Below are 20,401 nucleotides of genomic sequence, written 5' to 3'. Positions count from 1 at the left end.
TAAAGTTAAGGGAACGCTTCTTATGCTCTGCTTTATAGTGAAGTGTACTTTCTGGTTAAGAAATTAGAATTGTTGAAATAAGCTTATAAATGTAATTTTCAATCTGTTACCTGTTTGCCTTTGAAAATTAATTTGGGCTCAAAATTTGAAAACATAAGAATTTCCACATAGTGCTCAGTAAAGTTTTTTAAATGTGGGAAAAATCTTGCCTCTGAGCTTAAAATAAACTATAGCCAGGACTTGAAAGATCTTAAACAAGGCCAAAAGAATTCAGACTTTGATGAAGCAGAACTTAAACTGGAAATGGGTATTATGCCACTCAGGGCTTTTAGATGCCCGTGAGAGGCATTTCATATCTTGTGATAATGGGGATAGGAAATGCTGATGAAAATTTTGGCTGACAAGTTTTGAGGGTGTTATTTACAAATATATTAAAAGAATTTAGCATAACATTATAGATTTCTGGGAATGGTTACTGGTTAATAACTTAGTTGCTTGTTTTGAATTGTCTTAATGGTCATCACATTCTTTGGTAGAAAGAATTTCTTTATGAAAGATACATAACTACTAGTCTTAAGAAAAGGTATATGTCTTTTTCCAAACCAGTTCCTGCCCTCCTATCTATATTACTTTAAATAGTTCTTTGGCTTTTTGGCTGCGTTTTAATGACTCATTTTGCATACTTTGAATGGCATTAAGAAAACTAACATTCTATAGCAGTTTGTTGTTGGCAATTTACGTAAATAGCTTGTGGCATAAAGGCTATTTTTTTTTAAAGGTTCGGCAGGAATTATTGGAAGAATATGAACAAGTTAAAAGTATTGTCAGTACTTTGGAAAGTTTTAAAATCGACAGGCCCCCAGATTTCCCTGTGTCCTGTCAAGATGAACCATTTAGAGATCCTGCCGTATGGCCGCCCCCCGTACCTGCGGAACACAGGTAAGTGGAACTTTATGTTTGTTCTCCTTAGGTACTTCTTGAGTTAATTGATGTTCAGAGTGAAGAGTAAAGCTTTATTTGAACCAAGTATGAAAAACTCTTTGGGGCGGCATGCCCCATGTAAATTTAGTAGCTGTTTATAATTTTCACACATGTGTGTCTACAGGGTTTGTAGTTGATAAAGAACAGAACTATGTCATTTGTCATATATCTTGCTTTTGAAATATATTACTACTGTAATCATAACAGTAGAAATCCACTGCTGGTCCTAAAGTTTAGTTTAACTGATAAATTTATCAGTTAAGCAAGTTCTTTTTAGATTTCATAATGTCAACATCAAAGCTTTTTTGCTTTGGAAGACTAACAATTTCAGATGAAGTGGTGGACAAACTGGATCCATCTGGTTGGGCCTACAGCCGGTTTCCAGAATCTTAGTATAGAAGGAACCTTACCTTTCCTTTAAGGTGGAAGGGTGAATCAGTAGTGTGGCAGTAAGGCTTGAAGTTTATGTCCTTGATGCTCAGCCTGTGTACCATCTATATTAAACCTCTCTCTTCTTGTTTTTGCTACCTTCCTGTCTTTGCACAGTCTGTTCTTCCTCAAGGAATAGCCATAATCTCCATCTAAGCAATTCTTATTCATTCTTCAAGTCTCAGTTAAACTGTTTTTCCTCTTTGCAGCCTTTTCTGGTTTGCCCAGGCATGACAGTGTGTTCATCCCAGTTATGTTGCATTTCTTTGTCTCTTGACAAGGGTAGGAGTTTGCAAGGGCAAGGACCATGGCTTTATTTACTCAACACAAATAACAAATAGCAAACGCCACTGCTCACGCAGCATTTGGCACATAGTAGGCATTCAGCCCAGAGAAGGCAATGGCACCCCACTCCATTACTCTTGCCTGGAAAATCCCATGGATGGAGGAGCCTGGTAGGCTGCAGTCCATGGGGTCGCGAAGAGTCGGACACGACTGATCGACTTCACTTTCACTTTTCACTTTCACGCACTGGAGAAGGAAATGGCAACCCACTCCAGTGTTCTTGCGTGGAGAATCCCAGGGATGGGGGAGCCTGGTGGGCTGCCGTCTATGGGGTCACACAGCTGAAGCGACTTAGCAGCAGCAGCAGCAGCAGGCATTCAGCCAACACCGAGTAAATTCATTAATTCTACAAGTAAGGAAACTGAGGCCTGGGAGACCTTGACCTGTAAGTTAGGCTAGACCAGGAGCTGTGTTTAGTTCTTTCTGGCTTTCAGTCCCGTTTTCTGTGAAGTCGTATTGTGGTCTGAGTGTTGCTTCACAGAAAATAAAATTTCCTTTTGATTAGTAGCTGTGATCATGTGTTTAGCTTGTTGATCTCTTAAAATTTTCGAAAAGCATTTAAAGAACTGAAAAGTAGTTAATTTATTTCGTCAGGAGTTTTTCCACTGAGTTAGAGATAATTTTATGATTCCCATTATAAAAACACAAGAGGATTCTTTTCTAAGTATTTTATTGTTTTTGGTGCCAGTGTGAATGGGATAATTTTATTTCTTTTTCAGATGTTTTATTGTTAATATATTGAGGCACAACTGATTTTTTTTATGTTGATCATGTATCCTACTGAATTCATTGATTAGTTTTCATTAGTTTTCTGGTGAGCCTTTAAGGTTTCCTGTATTTAAAATCTTACCAGTTGCAAATAATGATGATTTTTGCTTATTCTGTTCCAGTTTGGGTGCCTGTTATTTCTTTGTCTTGCCTAATTACTCTAGCTAGAACTTTCAGTGTTATGTTGAATAAGAGTGATGTGAGTAAGGTCATCGTTGTCTTGTTCCTGATCTAAGAGGAGAGACTTTCAATTTTTCACTGTTGAGTATAATTTAGTTGTTGTTGTACATGGCCTTTATCATGCTGAGGTATGTTCTTTCAATTTATTGAGGGTTTTTCTCATGAAAGGATGTTGTATTTTGTCGAATGCTTTTCTTCATCTATTGAGATGATCTTATGATTTTTATCTTTTATTCTGTTGATGGGAGAGATCATGCTTATTGATTTGTATGTGTTGAACCTGGCATCCCAAGGATAAATCTTACTTGGTCATGGTGTATTATACTTTTAATGTGTTGTTAAATTTGCTTTGCTAATATTCTGTTGAGAAATTTTGCCTCTGTATTCATTGAGGATATTGATTTATAGTTTTCTTTTCTTTATCATGTCCTAATCTAGCTTTGGCTTCAGGGCAATGCCGGCTTCGTAAAATGAGTTTGAAGTGTTCTCCCTTCTTCAGTTTTCTGGAAGAGTTTTAGGCGGATTGGCATTAATTATGTTTAAATGTTTGGAGAATTTTCCAGTGAAGCCATCTGGATCAGGAATAACTTTCAGTGTAGGAAGTACCTGTTCTTAATTGCTGGAGCACCATGATATACTGCAGAAAGCAGTGGCCACAGATAACAACACTAACATCTGTGCCTCAAACTGAATAAAAAGTATGGTTGGCATTTTCCCGTTGATGAATACTTTCCTGAAAACTTCTCATTAGAGAAACACCAACCCAGTTATTTCTTTTTCTTTGACCTCCCTTAACTGGCTTGTAGCACAGATTTGATTTATTTTTATACTTGTCTTTTAAGCCTTATTCTTAATGAAAGTGAAAGATCAATGGACCAGAATATGTTTCTCCAAACCTCCTTCCTCCATACTAAATTTTAAAAAGTTTCCCTTGTGTGTTCAGTTCAGTTCGGTTCAGTCACTCAGTCGTGTCCGACTCTTTGCGACCCCATGAATCGCAGCATGCCAGGCCTCCCTGTCCATCATCAACTCCCAGAGTCTACCCAAACCCATGTCCATTGAGTCCGTGATGCCATCCAGCCATCTCATCCTCTGTCGTCCCCTTCTCCTCCTGCCCTCAATCCTTCCCAGCATCAGGGTCTTTTCCAGTGAGTCAACTCTTTGCATGAGGTGGCCAAAGTATTGGAGTTTCAGCTTCAATATCAGTCCTTCCAATGAACACTCAGGACTGATCTCCTTTAGGATGGACTGGTTGGATCGCCTTGCAGTCCAAGGGACTCTCAAGAGTCTTCTCCAACACCACAGTTCAAAAGCATCAATTCTTTGGCGCTCCGCTTTCTTTACAGTCCAACTCTCACATCTGTACATGACTACTGGAAAAACCATAGCCTTGACTAGATGGACCTTTGTTGGCAAAGTAATGTCTCTGCTTTTAAATATGCTATCCAGGTTGGCCATAACTTTCCTTCTAAGAAGTAAGTGTCTTTTAATTTCATGGCTGCAGTCACCATCTGCAGTGATTTTAGAGCCCAAAAAAATAAAGTCTGACACTGTTTCCACTGTTTCCCCATCTATTTCCCATGAAGTGATGGGACCAGATGCCATGATCTTAGTTTTCTGAATGTTGAGGTTTAAGCCAACTTTTTCACTCTCCTCCTTCACTTTCATCAAGAGGCTTTTTAGTTCCTCTTCACTTTCTGCCATAATGGTGGGTGTGTAGCCATTGTGTATACACATATTTTCTCTGTGGATCAGAAATCCTTAATAAAAGCAAATCTAATACTTGCAGGCTTCTACTAGTGAAGGAATGCTATTACCATGAGTAGTATAGGATTAGGAGTTTTAAACTTTAAAATCTTTATATCAGCAAATCCACAGATCCTTTACCAAGTAATCAGCATAGTGATATCTATGTAAAGCAGAATGAAGTGAACTTCATTGTAGCACAGAATGTGTGCATGTGCTGATAGAATTAGGGTTAAAAGTTATGGGAGATTGAATTTGTACAATTTTTTTCCTTTTACAATTTCATTTCTTCTACAGATCATATAAAACAAATGTAGTAAAATATCCACCTAGAGCTAGTGAAACTGAATATAGCCCTTAGATATTCTTGGTGTGGTGGGAAGACACTTGAGCCCATGAGATCTGAGTTTGAATTCTACTTCTGACACCTCCTTGGTTTGTGACCTTGTACAAGTTATTTAACTTCTAAACATTTAGTTTCACTCTCTGTAAAATGGGATGTTTATCTCATGAAATTCATTAAGAAATTTTAATGTTTAGGACAGTAACTGGCATGTAATAATTAAAATGAATCATCAACTCTGAAATAAAGTGCTACAGTGTTCTTTCATGTAAATAGTAAGAGCTAACAGAATTTAAAAAATGATACTGCCTCATTCATAAAATCTCTCAAGGAATTTTATGTCCTTCTTGTACATTCTACATAAATTCTTAGTTTTCTGAAACATTTTGAATAACTCTGGCAGACAGGATGTGGTTTTTTTAGATGTCGAAGCCTCATGAAGTGGGTGCTCATTTTCAGGAAAAGGATGAGATAACTAGTTATCGGTCACTTTGTGCTTTGCAGGCATTTTCTTAAACCTCCAGTGATCCTGTGAAAGAGCTACTTGTACTGTGTACCCATATTACTATTGCTCATTTACTGTTATGAACTCCATCTAGAGCTAAGGAAATTGAAGCTTATAGAGTTTATTTTCCCAAAGTTATCTGAACAAGAAGGTGGCAGAGCTAGGATTTGAACCCAGATCTCTTCAACTTTAGGAGTCTTGTTTATATCCACTCCGCCATGTTACTTTCCTACACATACTTGGTGATATTTGTGGGTATATTTTGACAAGTGTCTGTATATCCTAATATATAATTCTGTTAAGCACTTGATTAAATTCTTACTAGAGGGGGTAGGAGAAAAGGAAAATAAAGAATGCTTAATGAAGTACTTAAAGATGCTTAAAGAAACTGAAAATGCTTAGTGAAATAAATAATGTAATTTTAAAAATTTCTCTCTGGTAATACCACACTGAAATTGCAGTGTGGGCCATTCGGAAAATATAATTTACCTTATTCTGTATAAAGTATTTCCAGAATGCATCTGATGTTTGCTGTTAGCCACTAATTTGGTAGCCCTGCTTGTAGGTCTGTCCTTTTCACACAGAGCTTCTTCTGTTACCACTGGTGGTCTCTGGTAGTAGTTTGCCATATTGTTACAGGTTATACCTCATATGTTGTGTGTCCTCTGAGTTTAATCATGATCCTATTTTAGATCACTAGCAGCTGCTTGGATAAATCAAAGCAGCCTTTTAAAAAATGAATTAGATTTATTGCCTTTAAATATGGGGGAAACTGAGCTACAAAAGTAGGATTATAATGGGGAGTACTGGCAATATTAGAATTAAATTCCAAAGAGATGGAGCTTCCAGATTATTCTTAGTGTCCCAAGTTAAAAGCTATCTTGTGTTAATTACATTGTTTTATAACATTTGCCATATAAGTTTTTCAAGCATACTTACTTTAATGAGGCCATTTAGAAATGATCTTTCCCAGTGAGACCTAAGGCCATGACATTAAGATTTTCTGTATAGGAGCAGTATGTGACATAGATTATATTCAACGAAGTATTTTTTATTCAACTTCAAAAATAATTGTGTTAGGTCTTCTAAAGTGACATCTTTTGGAAGAGATGGTGGTAGCAATAGGATACCCCAACCTGAAAAGCATCATCTAGGTTTCTTCCATTCAGGTTTAAAAAGATAACTCTAACAGGCCCTCTAATGCTGTTTCACCTGGAACTAAGGGAAATGACATAATGTGTTTCTGCATACAGATAGGTGGGAAGACTGATTTTTATCAACTTTGTGCTGTTCTGTAGAATTTCAGCCAAGAGGAAATTCTTGTTGACTTGGTATTAAAATCATTGCTTTATGTTTTCTGTGGATACCCTAATAGATGAAGTAACTGCTCTCATGTTAAAATCCCAATTTGCACTGGAAAAAACTCAGTCATGGCCAAGGTTGGGTACTGATACAGAGTACCCTGCCTTCTTATCCTTATGGTGTCTCACCAAGGCTCTGGGAAACTTTCCCAGGGTTGGGAGGTGGGAGAGCAAATTTCTGTATCAGTGCCACCGCTAATGGAATGGTCCTCCAAGTTAATTTCACTTCTACGGGCCTCAGTTTTCACCTCTTTAAAATGTGTATCAGGATGAGATTGTTTTGTAAAATCGTTTTGAAATCTTAGGAAGAAAAAAACACTACTATTGATCTATCTAACATCTGTGTTAGGGGCTTCCCTGGTGGCTCAGATAGCAAAGAATCTGCCTGCAGTGTAGGCCAGGCTCAAATCCCGGAAGTGGAGCTAAATGAGAAATAATCCAGACATAGTGGAAAGCCTCGCCGAGGATGCTGGCTCCTGTCACAGGCCAGGTGCCCTACTGGCTGCCAGTCCCACTGTAGGGGTATGGCGGGGCGCAGCCTTCCTGAGCTTGCAGTCTTGTAAAGTGTGTGAGAGCTGTTAGTGAGCTAGGATTGCCTGGATATGGTGACTAATGGGCTTTAGAGGGTGAGAAAAATTCGATAATTAAACATCTAGATGAAACTGTTGAATAGGAATTGAAAGTGAGAGCCAGAGTTTAAGATTGGGATTAGTAGTTAGTTACTTGGGAATCATCAACAAGTAAGGCATTTTAAGAAAGAAATTTTAGGGTCATTCTTCATATGGTGTGGAATAGGTTATTGCCTAATATGATGGGCAGGTTGAGATTATGCTCACTTCTAAGCATTCTGGAGTCTTAGTCTCTTCCAGAATTCTGTTTCTGGAGTATGGAGTATACAGACTATGGTAGAATGTAGCTAGCAGTGCTGATTAACTACAATAACTAACATTTATTGAGTTTTTAACTGTGAACCAGCTACTGTGCTGATAAACTCTCTACATGGTTTATTTCTTAATCTTCAACAGCCACCCTCTAAAATAGGTACTATTAATATCATCCCTATATTTTTTTAGAAGAAATTGAAATTTGAAGATTCTAATGCTGCATATAGGTTACATAAGATAAGGGTTGAGAATTGGATTGGATTTAGCAGCGTGGAGCTCACTGGTGACCCTGATGAGTGATTTTGGTGGAATGGCCGGTGGGTTCAGAGAATGGGAAGAGAGGAATTGGAATCAATGAGTACTTGCAGTTCTTTCAACAAGTGTTGAGCACAGAAATTGAGTAGTAGTTGGGGAAGACATGGAATCAGAATTTGTTGTTTAGAGATGTTTGTGTGCTGATGTGAATGCTACAACAGGAAGGGGCAGAGTGATGGTGCAGGGGAGGAAGGGGACCATGCTGGAGCAGTGTCCCCGCATAGGCAAGAGGAGACGGGATCCCGTGAGCGGTTGGAGTGGGTGCAGGACAGCTGGTCAGAGTAGCTGTAGGGAAGACTGTCAGTTATGAAGAGAAGCAACAAGATTGTCCGAGAGTGAGGGCAGGGTTGCAGGTGTTTTCCAGGGTCTAAATTCTCAGCCGAAGGGTCCCAAGAGCGGGACTTCCATTCCAATTGGCTACTTTATTTCTTTTATGTAAGTTTTCTAGGGAGCATTTGTCTTATTCTGTAGGACTCAGTAGTCACTCATTTGAAATTTTTATTTTGGTATTCTAGGTGTTTATTACAATAAGTGCCTAAAAACATGGTATTTCTATCTTTTTTTTTTATGTTACAGAAAAGACAACTGAAAGATAGAAATTTTAATTCATTAGAGATAAACTAAGGAGTGGGAACAAGATAGTGGTAAGTCAGACTGAAATCATAACGTGCTCATTTTGTTTCTCCTTTCTTGAAAGAAGTCTTCGCCCTGCTGCACTCTAATTTCCTCTGTCTTCTTCCCTCTATGTTCCTTTGGCAACTGCTGTGATGTATACACTCCCTCTGTTGCCCTTCACTGCTTCTTGTTCCCTAAGAAGTAGGGATCCTGGATCTCTGTCCGTTGCAGTACTGGGACTGAATTCTTAAAAGACAGCTTCCTAATGTAAAGTGGAATGCCAGGTTCTCAGGAGTTAGGGTGTGTAAGTTGTTAGCGATTGATTGTGTTCACCAGCTCTCTTCTCTGGCGTGCTTCTCTTCTGTTGGCCTCTCGAACAGTGATGCCTTCCCTTTTCCTTCTTGGCCCCCCGCCCGCCGCCCTCGGTACTCTGGCCTTTTCTGCTTCTCTTCCGTCCTCCTCTTGTCGTTCCCTGGTGCTGTCCTGTGTTCTTGCTCTGTTCACTTCAGCCTGTTCCACCCTGCTTTGCAGATGAGATGTTAGTGATGGCGGGGTTTTTACCTGCTGGCTTGCATGAGCAGTCAAACTGGTGTTTGTACTGATAGATACCTTCTGTTTTCTCTCTCATTGTTTTTATGATTTTATTTTTTGTCTTGGTGTTAAGTAGTCTCACTACAGGTTATCTAAGTGTGGATTTATTTTTATTTAACACTACTTAAGACTGATGCTTCTTTTGTTTCAAATGCTTTTTTATGCTTTTAGCCATTTTATAGTTCATAACTAATAGTTCTGTTGTTAGAAGTTATTTGGTGCCTTATCGTTTTTGTTATTTCTAATGGCTCTTGTTTGTGGTCAAGTTGAGAGTGTCCCTTCGAGATCTGAGCCCTTCTGACGAGTGGCTTGTTTAGAGGAATGTCGCTTCTTGGAGGGTCTGTGTTGGCCCCAGCCAGCTGCCTTAGGGGTGTCACCTGCCTGGACCACTTTTAGGTAAATTTCTTGGCTTAAGTGAGTGTGAAACTAAATCCCAAATCTCATGTGCGCAGACCCCTGGTTACTATTTCTAGGGGAGACTTGTGCTTACTGCACACAGAGAGAGCATAAGCTGGGCTGGGCAGATGTACTTATTTCCTCCGTGTGCATCTTTAAATGTGCCCTTTGAGAGTCCTGGCTTCACGTGCTAGTCTCTGCTCGTCTTTGGCAGTGCAGGCCTCGGGCCTGTCTCAGGCCTCACGATGTGCTCGTTAAAGTCTCAAGCCCTGAGGTGGCAGAGACCTGGAACCTTCAAGAACCACAATGCCATCAGCTATATTTTATTTATCTTTTGGCTGTTTTGTATTTCTCTTTATCTTCTGGTAAGATCACCTATGTATAAAGAGGATATTTGTTACATTTTATTCAGAATACCTTTTTTATTTTAGTGTTACAGGAAAAAACAACTAAAAGAAAATTCAATTCATTAGAAATAAACTGGGGGAAATAAAAAAAAAAAAAGAAATAAACTATATCTATATACTTAAGTTCTTGAGGGCCTTACCCTCCAGTTTATTGTTTTTGAGGACTCTTGTTTATAGTTTAATTGGGAACTCTTCTTCAGCAAGGCTTTAGTTGTAGGATTTATATGTGGATAGAAAAGGGATGTCCAATACAATACATAAAATATGTATATATTTTTAGCTAAACTATAAGCTTCTTGAGTGCAGTGATTATTCATATTTTTTGTATTCCCATGTTTTGCAAATCAGTAGAATAATTTCAAAACTTGACTATAGACAAAGAACTGTGAGACATTTAAAATTCAACTGATAGTATTTTAATATAATCTGTAAAAGTTGTGTAGATTTCTGTGGCCTGTCTCTATACACTGTTTCTATATCCTGAAACAGTGCTGTTGTCATCTAGTTTTAGGGTCTTTGGGAGTTAGGCAGAAGAAAGGTATTTTAAGTTTTTTAAGTTCAAAGTTCTTTAGAGTTAAATAGAAAAGGCAAGGGCCAATCTTTAGACCCAAAGAAGAGCAAAGTAAAATTAATAAATTATCACCCTGCCTGGGAGTGGTGGCATCCTACCATTAGACTAAATAATCAGAGATGTTATCATCCCCTTTCCCACACTATCTTAGAAGTGATAGAATGACTGGCTTAGTAGCTCTTTGAATGAGGCTTAGTGCATCCCATCAGAGTCTCTGATAAGAATTTAGTCACTGTCCTTGCTGAAATTCCTAGTTGTGGGTGACATCAAAATGCTAAGAGGGCAGCCCCGATGATAGTTAAATGGGATTGTATAATATTTGGTGTGAGAAATGTGTCTGCAGCCCCAGATCTCATACAGTTTAAGTTTCTGGTTAAATGTCATCTTGGTTAACTCGGGCGATAATTATCTTCTGTATTGGGTAAGCATCTTTCAATTCCAGTGCCATTAGAATGAAGAACAAAAATGTCTTAAAAGAATCAAAATTGTTATAGTAGTATTTATTTTAAAGAGATATGTACATGTTTATTATTTTTATGTACCTGTAATTTAAGAAAATATGGCTATTGAGAGTGATAAGCATGCAATTCCAATCAGGTGTATTGTGGAATAATTTAAATTGTGATTTTTACATAAAAGTTTGTGTTAAGTACTTTGGCGGAACGTTTAGGAGAATTTGAGGCTTACTTCATTTGTAAGTTTAAGTTACTAAGTTTATGAAAGTATGTATATATAAGCTGTGCTTTGTTAAGAAACATAATTGAAGAACTAAGAAGATTGTGAAATATATTACATTTATACTTGTAGGTTAAAATTTTTAGTGACATTTAATTAGCCAGGTTTTAAATGGCATCAAGCATTATTCAGAAGCCTGACTTCTAAAATCTGCTGCTTTTATGCATAGAAAAAAGATTTGTAAACAAATCCACAAACTTTAAGGACTTACTGAATTTTTTACATTTTATAACTTTAGTAAGGTGAATATTTAAAAAAATCAAAGCAGACCTCTGAAGAGATTTTCCTCACAAAAAACAGCCTTGAGGACACAGAACTACTCATAATCAGCCTGGCTTGTGGTTCTCCTTGGGTTCTGAATGGGATTGATTTGCATGTTAGACAGTGAGGGAAAACTTAGCCCAATATACAAAAGCCTTTTATATTATGTAGTGTAGTGTCTTGCATTCATCAAAAGTTCAGGTATTTGTTTTTATCTCCAAACATTATCTTGCTTTTCTTGGAAACCTACTGTCTGTTCTTTTAGCTTACTTTTTCACCCAGCATTATGGTCCTGAGATTGATCTATTGTTATTGCATATGGCTATGATTTATGTTCACGTGTATATAGTATTCCATTATGTGTATAATGATTCATGCATCTGTTCTGATTCTGGACCTTTGGGTTATTTCATGGTGTTTACCAATCAGCAGTGCCACCACTCCCAGTTAGGAACATTTACATACAACATTGATGATTAATTTTGCTTAGAAAGAAGGCATTGACTTTTGAAGGAAATCAGGGTTTTTTGCACGTGATAGAATAAGGCACCCTTCTTCGCATTCCTACAAGGAGATACCCTCCCATGGGAGAGCTGAGCTCCGCGTAGACATGCTGCTTGTTTCTCTGCAGATTGCCAGTGCTTCTCTGATTTGAAATGCTGTAAGCTGGGAGGGTGTCAGCCTGGGTTTGACTGTTGGGGCAGAGGTTGATGACGCTGTGGCAGGTGGGGGTTGAGTCGCTCAGTCGTGTCTATCTGACTGTAACCCCACGAACTGTAGCCTACCAGGCTCCTCTGTCCTTTGGATTCTCCAGGCAAGAATACTGGAGTGGGTTGCCATTTCCTTCTCCAGGGGATCTTCCCAACCCAGGGATCAAACCCGTGTCTCCTGCATCTTCTGCATTGGGAAGTGGATTCATTACCACTGAGCCACCAGGGAAGCTCCGGTTATGCAGTGCAGCCCTGGTAATAAAGTCTTTTTTAAAAAGGAGACCAGGAAAACCAGCCTTGAGCCTTACTGTTTACAGCCTGGAAGCTGTCACTGAGTCCTTAAATTGAAGCGTGACACTGTGCAGTGATGCGCTGATGGAGGAGTAAGTACAGACAGAATCAGGGGTGTCCTTTGGGAAGCTGACAGAGTCTGTTTCAAGTGTAATTTCAAACTGCAGTGAGTCGGAACCGAAGACCTGCAGAGCACAGGCAGGCTCTCTGTGCCACTCTGGACTGGCCACCAGTGGCTTGTCTGGCTTCTTTGAGCAGTTTCACGCAGGCCGGGATGAGCTTGTCAGAATATTGAGCGGCAGGACAAGGTCGGCAGCAGCACTCTTGGAGTGCCGCCTGTGTACGAGCTTTGAAATAATTCCTCTCGCAGCACAGCTTTACTGACCTGCATGTGTGTGCAAAATGCACTACAGCAGGACTCCTCCAAGGCTGCGAAATAGCCAGCCGAGGTGGGAAGGCACAAGCTGAGGAGGCAGAAGAGCTGTTTGAGGATTCACTGCAGTTCTCCCCTCCTCACGGAGGCCCAGCCGGGCCAGCCCAGCAGCCGTACAGCAGCCTGTTGCGCAGCTGTGAAGGACGGGCTTGCTGTCTGCCAGCCAAAGCCTCAGGCTGGCCGTGCCTCGGAAGAGCAGGACCACAAACAATGACGGACTGCTTAAATAGCAGGCACAGCTGCTGGCAGAAGGCGAACACACGTCAAGTGTGTTCTGTGTAAGGAGGTTGTTGGTTGCATTTGATTGTCTTTGGCCACGAATCTGACTCAGGAGAGACATTTATATATGTGCAGATATGCGTTTACTGTTACATATATATATATTTAACATTATATATATATTTACTGTTTTATTTATATATATGTAGAATAATAAGGTTCTGCTTGCCTACTTGATACCTCTTCATCAAAAAGGGAGTTCAGTCAAAAAACAATGGTTGCAATGAAATATTAGGAACAGAGCAGTGTAACATTTTTCTTTTTTTTAATTCTTTGCCAGTCTCATCACATTTTTTAAAATCTTACTGGCAGTCAGAATACTTAAAAGGCTAATAATGCTCTAGAACCAAAAACATAGTAATGCCTTTAAATTTGAAAATGTTGTATAACCATTTCACTCTACATGATTTTTGAATTCCTTTCCTGTGGATTTTTTCCCCACAAGATTGCTCTTTCATCTTTGTCTCCTCCGAGGGCCTAGCACAGTAGAGGCTATATGCCTCCTGACGGGTGTCTGGGTGTTCAGTACATAATTGTTTAATTGGACTGAATTCGAAGGACTCCGATGTCAGTGTGTGGTACCCTAGTAGGTAGACACACATTTTCCACCAGGCTCTCTCATCCGTAACAGTTTCACGTGGTGATTTGATTCTAGTGGTCTGAAGATGCCACAGTATGTTACCCATTTTTTACCTTGAGTTTGCAGCCTTCCTGGCTTGTCATCCACTTTCCTGGGTTTATTGAGTTGTACACATGTGAGCCTTCCCTGATATCAGAGAGAGAAACTTCCATGATGAGTTAGATGAATTAAAATCAAGAAGCTGGAAAAGAGATAATGATAGATTTGGCATGTGGGTGGAGAAAGGGATATACATATGGGATGTGAAGGGCTACAAATATAGGTGGAACTGTAGAGAGAGTAAAGGTAGAAAACAGAGGCAGAGACAGATCAGGAAATCAGACGCAAAGTGATGGTGTCTCAGCCAGCACCCAAAGAGGGGCAAGTAAGTACTGTGCTGAGGAGCCCTCTGACTTTACTGTTTGAAGAAGACTCATTTCACATTACATGAGACAAAGTGTGCTACTTTGTCAACATAGTTATATTTATATGTTTATCAGAATTCTTTTTTAAAATTGCCGTGTAATTGACACACTACATTGGTTTCAAGTGTACAGCGTCGTGATTCAGTATCTGTATGTATTGTGAAGTGGTCACCACCATAAATAGAATTAACATCTTTTGCCACATGTAGTTATCAGAATTCTTGATTCACGTTTGGGGGCCTGTATGATTTGAATGATTCTTGACTTTTGACACTGTCAAAGCATAAATTTTAGATACACCTAAATTAAGATTTCATTAAGCCTTGCTATTTGTAACTTGATGAATAAAATGCTGGTTTTTCCAATACAGAAGCAGAGAAAATAATTTTGGTTGTAAAGGATAAACTAGTAAGCTATGCAGATAGACATATTTTCAATTCTTGTCTTTTCAGCTTCTAGTACTTTTTTTTAAAGTTACTTATTTGGTTTAGGACAGTAATGAATAAGGAACTGATATTCTGTTACAGTATTATTAGATGGAAATAGTCTGTATTGCCCTCTATTGGTGATTAATTTGTTACTTTGACAAAGTAATTGCTGTTATATGTATCATTTATATGTATTTGATACTTGTATCAACCAGGATTTTTTACAGAAAAGTACTTTCAAAAACTGACCTAATAGTTGTGACCATGAATTGGCAAAAGGGGAAAAATTGACTTCGTGGGCTAATTGATTTAATAGTTTTATTAACTGAGGTAGTGTTGAAGTACTTTTGCCTTTGATTAATTTTAATTTTATTTATTTTTGTTGGTTAGAGCTCCACCTCAGATAAGGCGTCCCAATCGAGAAGTAAGACCTCTGAGGAAAGAGGTGCCAGGAGGCGGCGCCCGGGGACCCGTAGGCCGAGCACATCCCATATCTAAGAGCGAGAAGCCCGCCACCAGCAGGGACAAGGACTGCAGAGCCAGAGGGAGAGATGACAAGGCAAGCCTCCCTCTTCCTGACTCATTCGCTTTAAGCCCATGACCTTGGTGCATATTGTAATTTTTGTAGGCTTTTCAGAGGACTCTGGTTTTGACATGGAAGAGATTTAAAAAAGAACTCTGAATAAAAAACTTACGCAGTCTTTGCATTTTGAAGGCCATTCTGCAGTGCCAGTAAACTCAGAGATGTATTAAATAAATACACACACAAATTTGTGTGTACAAATCTTAAGTAAAATGGAGCTTTTGTAGAAATATTCAAAATAAAGTTTTAAAACTTAAAAAAATATTTTACCTAGTATTCTGAAGTAAAATGAAACAATAAATGAAACACAGCTAGGGGAAAGATTTATAAGGAAATAGATGTATATATAGTCTTCACAGAATAAGACAGTGGATACAGTTTATTACTGATATAGATTTTTAAAATTTAGATTTATCTGTAAATTTTTGAGTAGAACAATATTTTTTTTTCTTTCATGAGAAAATTTCCTTTAGTATATACGTTTATCTGGGAAATTGATTGGTGAATAAACATAATTCTGGGTAGAGATTCTGTGCTGTGCTTCAGTTCATTTCAGTCGCTCAGTCGTGTCCAACTCCGTGACCTCATGGACTGCAGCACGCCAGGCTTCCCTGTCCATCACCGACTCCTGGAGCTTTCTCAAACTCATGTCCATCAAGTTGGTGATGCCATCCAACCATCTCATCCTCTGTCATCCCGTTCACCTCCTGCCTTCAGTCTTTCTCAGCATCAGGGTCTTTTCCAGTGAGTCAGTTCTTCACATCAGGTGGTCAAAATATTGGAGCTTCAGCTTCAGCATCAGTCCTTCCGATGAATATTCAGGACTGATTTCCTTTAGGATTGACTGGTTTGATATCCTTGCAGTCTAAGGGACTTTCAAGAGTCTTCTCTAACACCACAGTTCAAAAACATCAATTCTTTGGTGCTCAGCTTTCTTTATGATCCAACTATTACATCCATACATGACTGTTGGAAAAACTGTAGCTTTGACTAGACTGACCTTTGTTGGTAAAGTAATGTCTCTGCTTTTTAATATGCTGCCTAGGTTTGTCATAGCTTTTCTTCCAAGGAGCAAGCATCTTTTAATTTCATGGCTGCAGTCACTGTCTGCAGTGATTTTGGAGCCCAAGAAAATAAAGTCCGTCACTGTTTCCATTGTTTCCCCATCTTTTTGCCATGAAGTGATGGGACCAAATGCCATGGTCTTAGTTTTTTAAATATTGAGTTTTAAGCCAGCTTTGCACTCCTCTCTTTCACTTTTATCAAGAGGCTCTTTAATTCCTCTTTGCTTTCTGCTATAAGTGTGATGTCAACTGCATATCTGAGGTTATTGATATTTCTCCCAGCAATCTTTATTCCAGCTTGTGCTTCATCCAGCCTGGCATTTTGCATGATGTACTCTGCATATAAGTTAAATAAGCAGGATGACAGTATATAACCTTGACCTATTCCTTTCCCAATTTGGAACCAGTCCGTTGTTCTATGTCCAGTTCTAACTGTTGCTTCTTGACCTGCATACAGATTTCTCATGAGGCAGATAATGTGGTCTCATATTCCCATCTCTTTAAGAATTTTCCACAATTTGTCATGGTCCACATAGACAAAAGCTTTAGCATAGTCAATAAAGCAAAAGTAGATGTTTTTCTGGAACTCTCTTGCTTTTTCTGCGATCCAGCGAATGTTGGCAATTTGATTTCTGGTTCCTCTGCTTTTTTCTAAATCCAGCTTGAACATCTGGAAGTTCTCGGTTCATGTACTATTGAAGCCTAGCTTGGAGAATTTTCATTACTTTGCTAGTGTGTGATGAGTACAATTGTGTGGTAGTTTGAACAGTCTTTAGCATTGCCTTTCTTTGGGATTGGAATGAAAACTGACCTTTTCCAGTCCTGTGGCCACTGCTGAGTTTTCCAAATTTGCTGGCATGTTGAGTTCAGCACTTTCACAGCATCATCTTTTAGGATTTGAAATAGCTTAGCTGGAATTCCATCACCTCCACTAGCTTTGTTCATAGTGATGCTTCCTAAGGCCCCCTTGACTTCGCACTCCAGGATGTCTGACTCTAGGTGAGTGATCACACCATCGTGGTTATCTGGTAATTGATTTAAGTAATTGATTGAATTACTTACTAGGAAATGGCCATTTTTTGAATATTTTCTTTCTCTTGCTTAAGTCTAGGAATGTCTGATATGTAGAGATATAAACTGGGTTGAAGTATTCTTTTGAGAAATGTGGATCAGTAGTTATACAAATGAACAATGACCTAAAAAATCTCTTTATTGAAGAAAAGTATATAGATTATAAGGGTAGTATTTGATGAATGATGATCATCTAACAGTAGTGTACTGGTAAATGTCTAATAACTAGTTTTTTTTAAAAAAAAAAGTCATATGTATGCAACTACGCATACATATTCACACAAGTTTATTATAAATCTGATAATAAAGGATGTACAACATATAATTTATAAATAATAAAACAGATAAGACTGTTTATTGTAAACTTTTATAGGGCCCATGGACCCTCATGAAATGCCTTTGCTGCTTTTTGCTTACTTAACTCTTGCATCTGTAGGTACCTTTGGTTGCAGTTGACAGATGTTTAGGAATGTAGTTCTGACAGGATTTTGGTTGATACTAGTGAGTCAGTTGAAAATGAAACAACAGAAACATATGTCAGAACTTCACTCCTCCATCAATCACTTGAACAACTTTGATGAATCATATCATGGTTTTCAAATACTGAAAACTTATTTCCTTAATTTTTTGTGCTATGTACATCGTAAAAACTATAGAAATGACACACTCTTTAGTTTAATGTTTCCCCCATTAGTTTAAGTCTAGACGGTTAACAGAACAAGAAATCAAGTCCCCACTTTGTTATATTTGCTGATTTCTATGGTATAAACACTTCCACTATGGCTGGTTCCAGGCTACCAACACGAGATCACTGAACTCAGAGTTGACATGAGTAGCAGCCTACCATTCTGCAGCGTAGACGCAGTACAAGTACATCAGTGATAGTTCAATAGTTGGCAGTGAGGAGTTTTGAGCAATTACTTCTTCTGTTTTTAGTATAATTTATTCTAAGTTTGTATAATTTTTACTAATTTTTCACAGTTGGCTTGAAAAATTCCTGAAAATTTAATAACTGGCGCTTACAAACCGGTAAGAGTCAGCTTGTACTGATTGCATGCGACCTCTGTAACCACCATGTAATCCGTGTGACTGTCGCTCAGGGGTCAAAAATAGAACACTGAGCTCCTCAGAAGCCACACTCATGATCCCTTCTGATCTCTGCCACTTACTGCTTTCCCAGAGAGAACCACTCTTCTGGTTGCAGTTAATCTAGTGGGTTAACTGAAACCAAAGCTTTTCACTCATATTTGATATTTCCTATTTTAATTGATCTGTTTGTTAAGAAGGATAGTTGTCACCCATTTTGTTGATCTCCCAGTATCACCAAATAGATTATTTATTTTTAGTTTCCTAGTTTTGCTTTTTAGTCACCTCACCATTTTGAGTTGAAAAAGATCTAGAATCTTCTTTGGAGTACTTACTTTGTATTCAGGTCTCATCTGTACTATTGAGAAACTTTGGGTGGGAGGGCAAGTGCTTTGACTGACTTTCTACCCATGTATCTTCTGTGAATTGAGAGCCTTGACTTTGCTGCTACAGGCTTTTATTTCCCAGCTTTTCCGTCTTTCTCCACCCCACCCTTTTTCCCATATAGCAACTACAAGGGTCATTTTAACATGTAAATCAGATTCTGTCATTGCCCTTCTTGGCAAGTTTCAAAAATTTCCCTATTTGCTTAGAATAAAATCTAAACATCTCCCCATGGGCTAGAGGGCCCAGTGTGCTAACTTCTGACCATCTTTCCAACCTATTCTTAATTTAAAAAAATGCTTTATTATTATTATTATTATTATTTTGGCCACACTGCACAGCATTCAGGATCTTAGTTCCCCAACCAGGGATCAAACCTGTGCCCCCTTCAGTGGAATCTAGGAGTCCTAACTAGTGGACTGCCGGGGGGCCCCCCTCCAGCCTCGCCTTTTTGCGCAGTACCTTTTAACTATACTGACCACTCAGTGTCTTCATAGCACATCACAGTTTGTGTGTGTTTGTGGTTTACTTGTTAACTTCCTGCCAGTAGTCTAGCAGATAATCTTATTTCCATGCACTGATCTTACACTGAAGGCGCAATAGAATGTCTTGGACATAGATAGTCATATATTTATTTATCTTAAAATCCTATGATTCCTGTTGCTTCCGGACAAGTGTATACCTTTTACTTTCCCTTGATAGTGTTCATCAAATCCTCCCCACCACTTGGATATTCATATTAAAATGACTCTCTGCCTATATTTTTAATTTTTTTTTTTTTGGTAAGTCTCAAATTACAATGTCATATCAAAGCTTGTTAAATCCCAGATATATCAGTTTCTGTTGCATTCTCTGGTTGATTTATTTTTAGAAGAGTTTTAAAAACGATAATAGTGTTCGTAGTGATCTGTTTGAGTGTGACTATCCTTGGCCCATCTTTATTATAAAATATGATTCTAGGCTGAGCTTATTTTAAATTTGTTGACGTTATCTTTGTTGAGTAGGCACGCCAGAAATTTACTCCTTTTAAGTGTCAGTGTTGGGATCTGTCATCTGAAGTACAAGAATCTTCCTGAAAATTCAGTTTCATACCATGCTAACCAGACAGTAAATTATTCATTTTGGAGTCAAATTACCAGAGTACTGTTTGGTCGTTTACCCAGTGGCTTAAAGAACTGGAGCGTCAGCCCACAGGGAGCCATTTAGCTCTCTCTGTACTTAGGATCTAGTTTATGGTTTATCTCAGATGGAGTGTGGTAGGCGAGGTTCATCCTGTTCTCTCTCTTCATATTGAAGCTTAGGAAATTGATAAGTGTTTGGACCATTTTTCCTTCATTTTTGCCTTAACAGTAACTGTGGGGCTGAAGCTCTGGGGAGGTGCTTGGCTCTGCTAAAGTAGTTCTAGTGGTTGAACTGTTTCTGGCAGCTGAGCACGTCTCATTTAAAGCTCTTCAGAGCTGAGTAAATGTTGGCAGAACCCCACAGAAACCATAGCATGTAATTCTTTTTTTTTTTCTTTTTCCAAGCTAGTGTGTTATTAAATAAAGAATTTGGGGTAAAGTATATTGCTTTAATGACCCTGATGATACTATTTT

General features: G+C 38.6%; 1 protein-coding gene across 5 annotated transcripts in view; it reads left to right on the top strand.

Annotated features, from left to right (window-relative positions):
- KATNAL1 (katanin catalytic subunit A1 like 1) overlaps positions 1–20,401 on the top strand; it is a 57,717-nt gene that overhangs the window by 17,382 nt on the left and 19,934 nt on the right. For all 5 annotated transcript variants that reach the window (XM_020874302.2, XM_020874304.2, XM_070471746.1 and 2 more), the window contains exons 3-4: positions 779–939; positions 15,009–15,177. In XM_020874302.2, coding sequence (XP_020729961.1) covers positions 779–939; positions 15,009–15,177 — 330 coding nt within the window. The remainder of the gene's footprint in view (positions 1–778; positions 940–15,008; positions 15,178–20,401) is intronic.

Source organism: Odocoileus virginianus, chromosome 8, assembly GCF_023699985.2.
Source record: "Odocoileus virginianus isolate 20LAN1187 ecotype Illinois chromosome 8, Ovbor_1.2, whole genome shotgun sequence".
NCBI lineage: Eukaryota > Metazoa > Chordata > Mammalia > Artiodactyla > Cervidae > Odocoileus > Odocoileus virginianus.
This window is presented reverse-complemented; position numbering and strand designations above follow the sequence as displayed.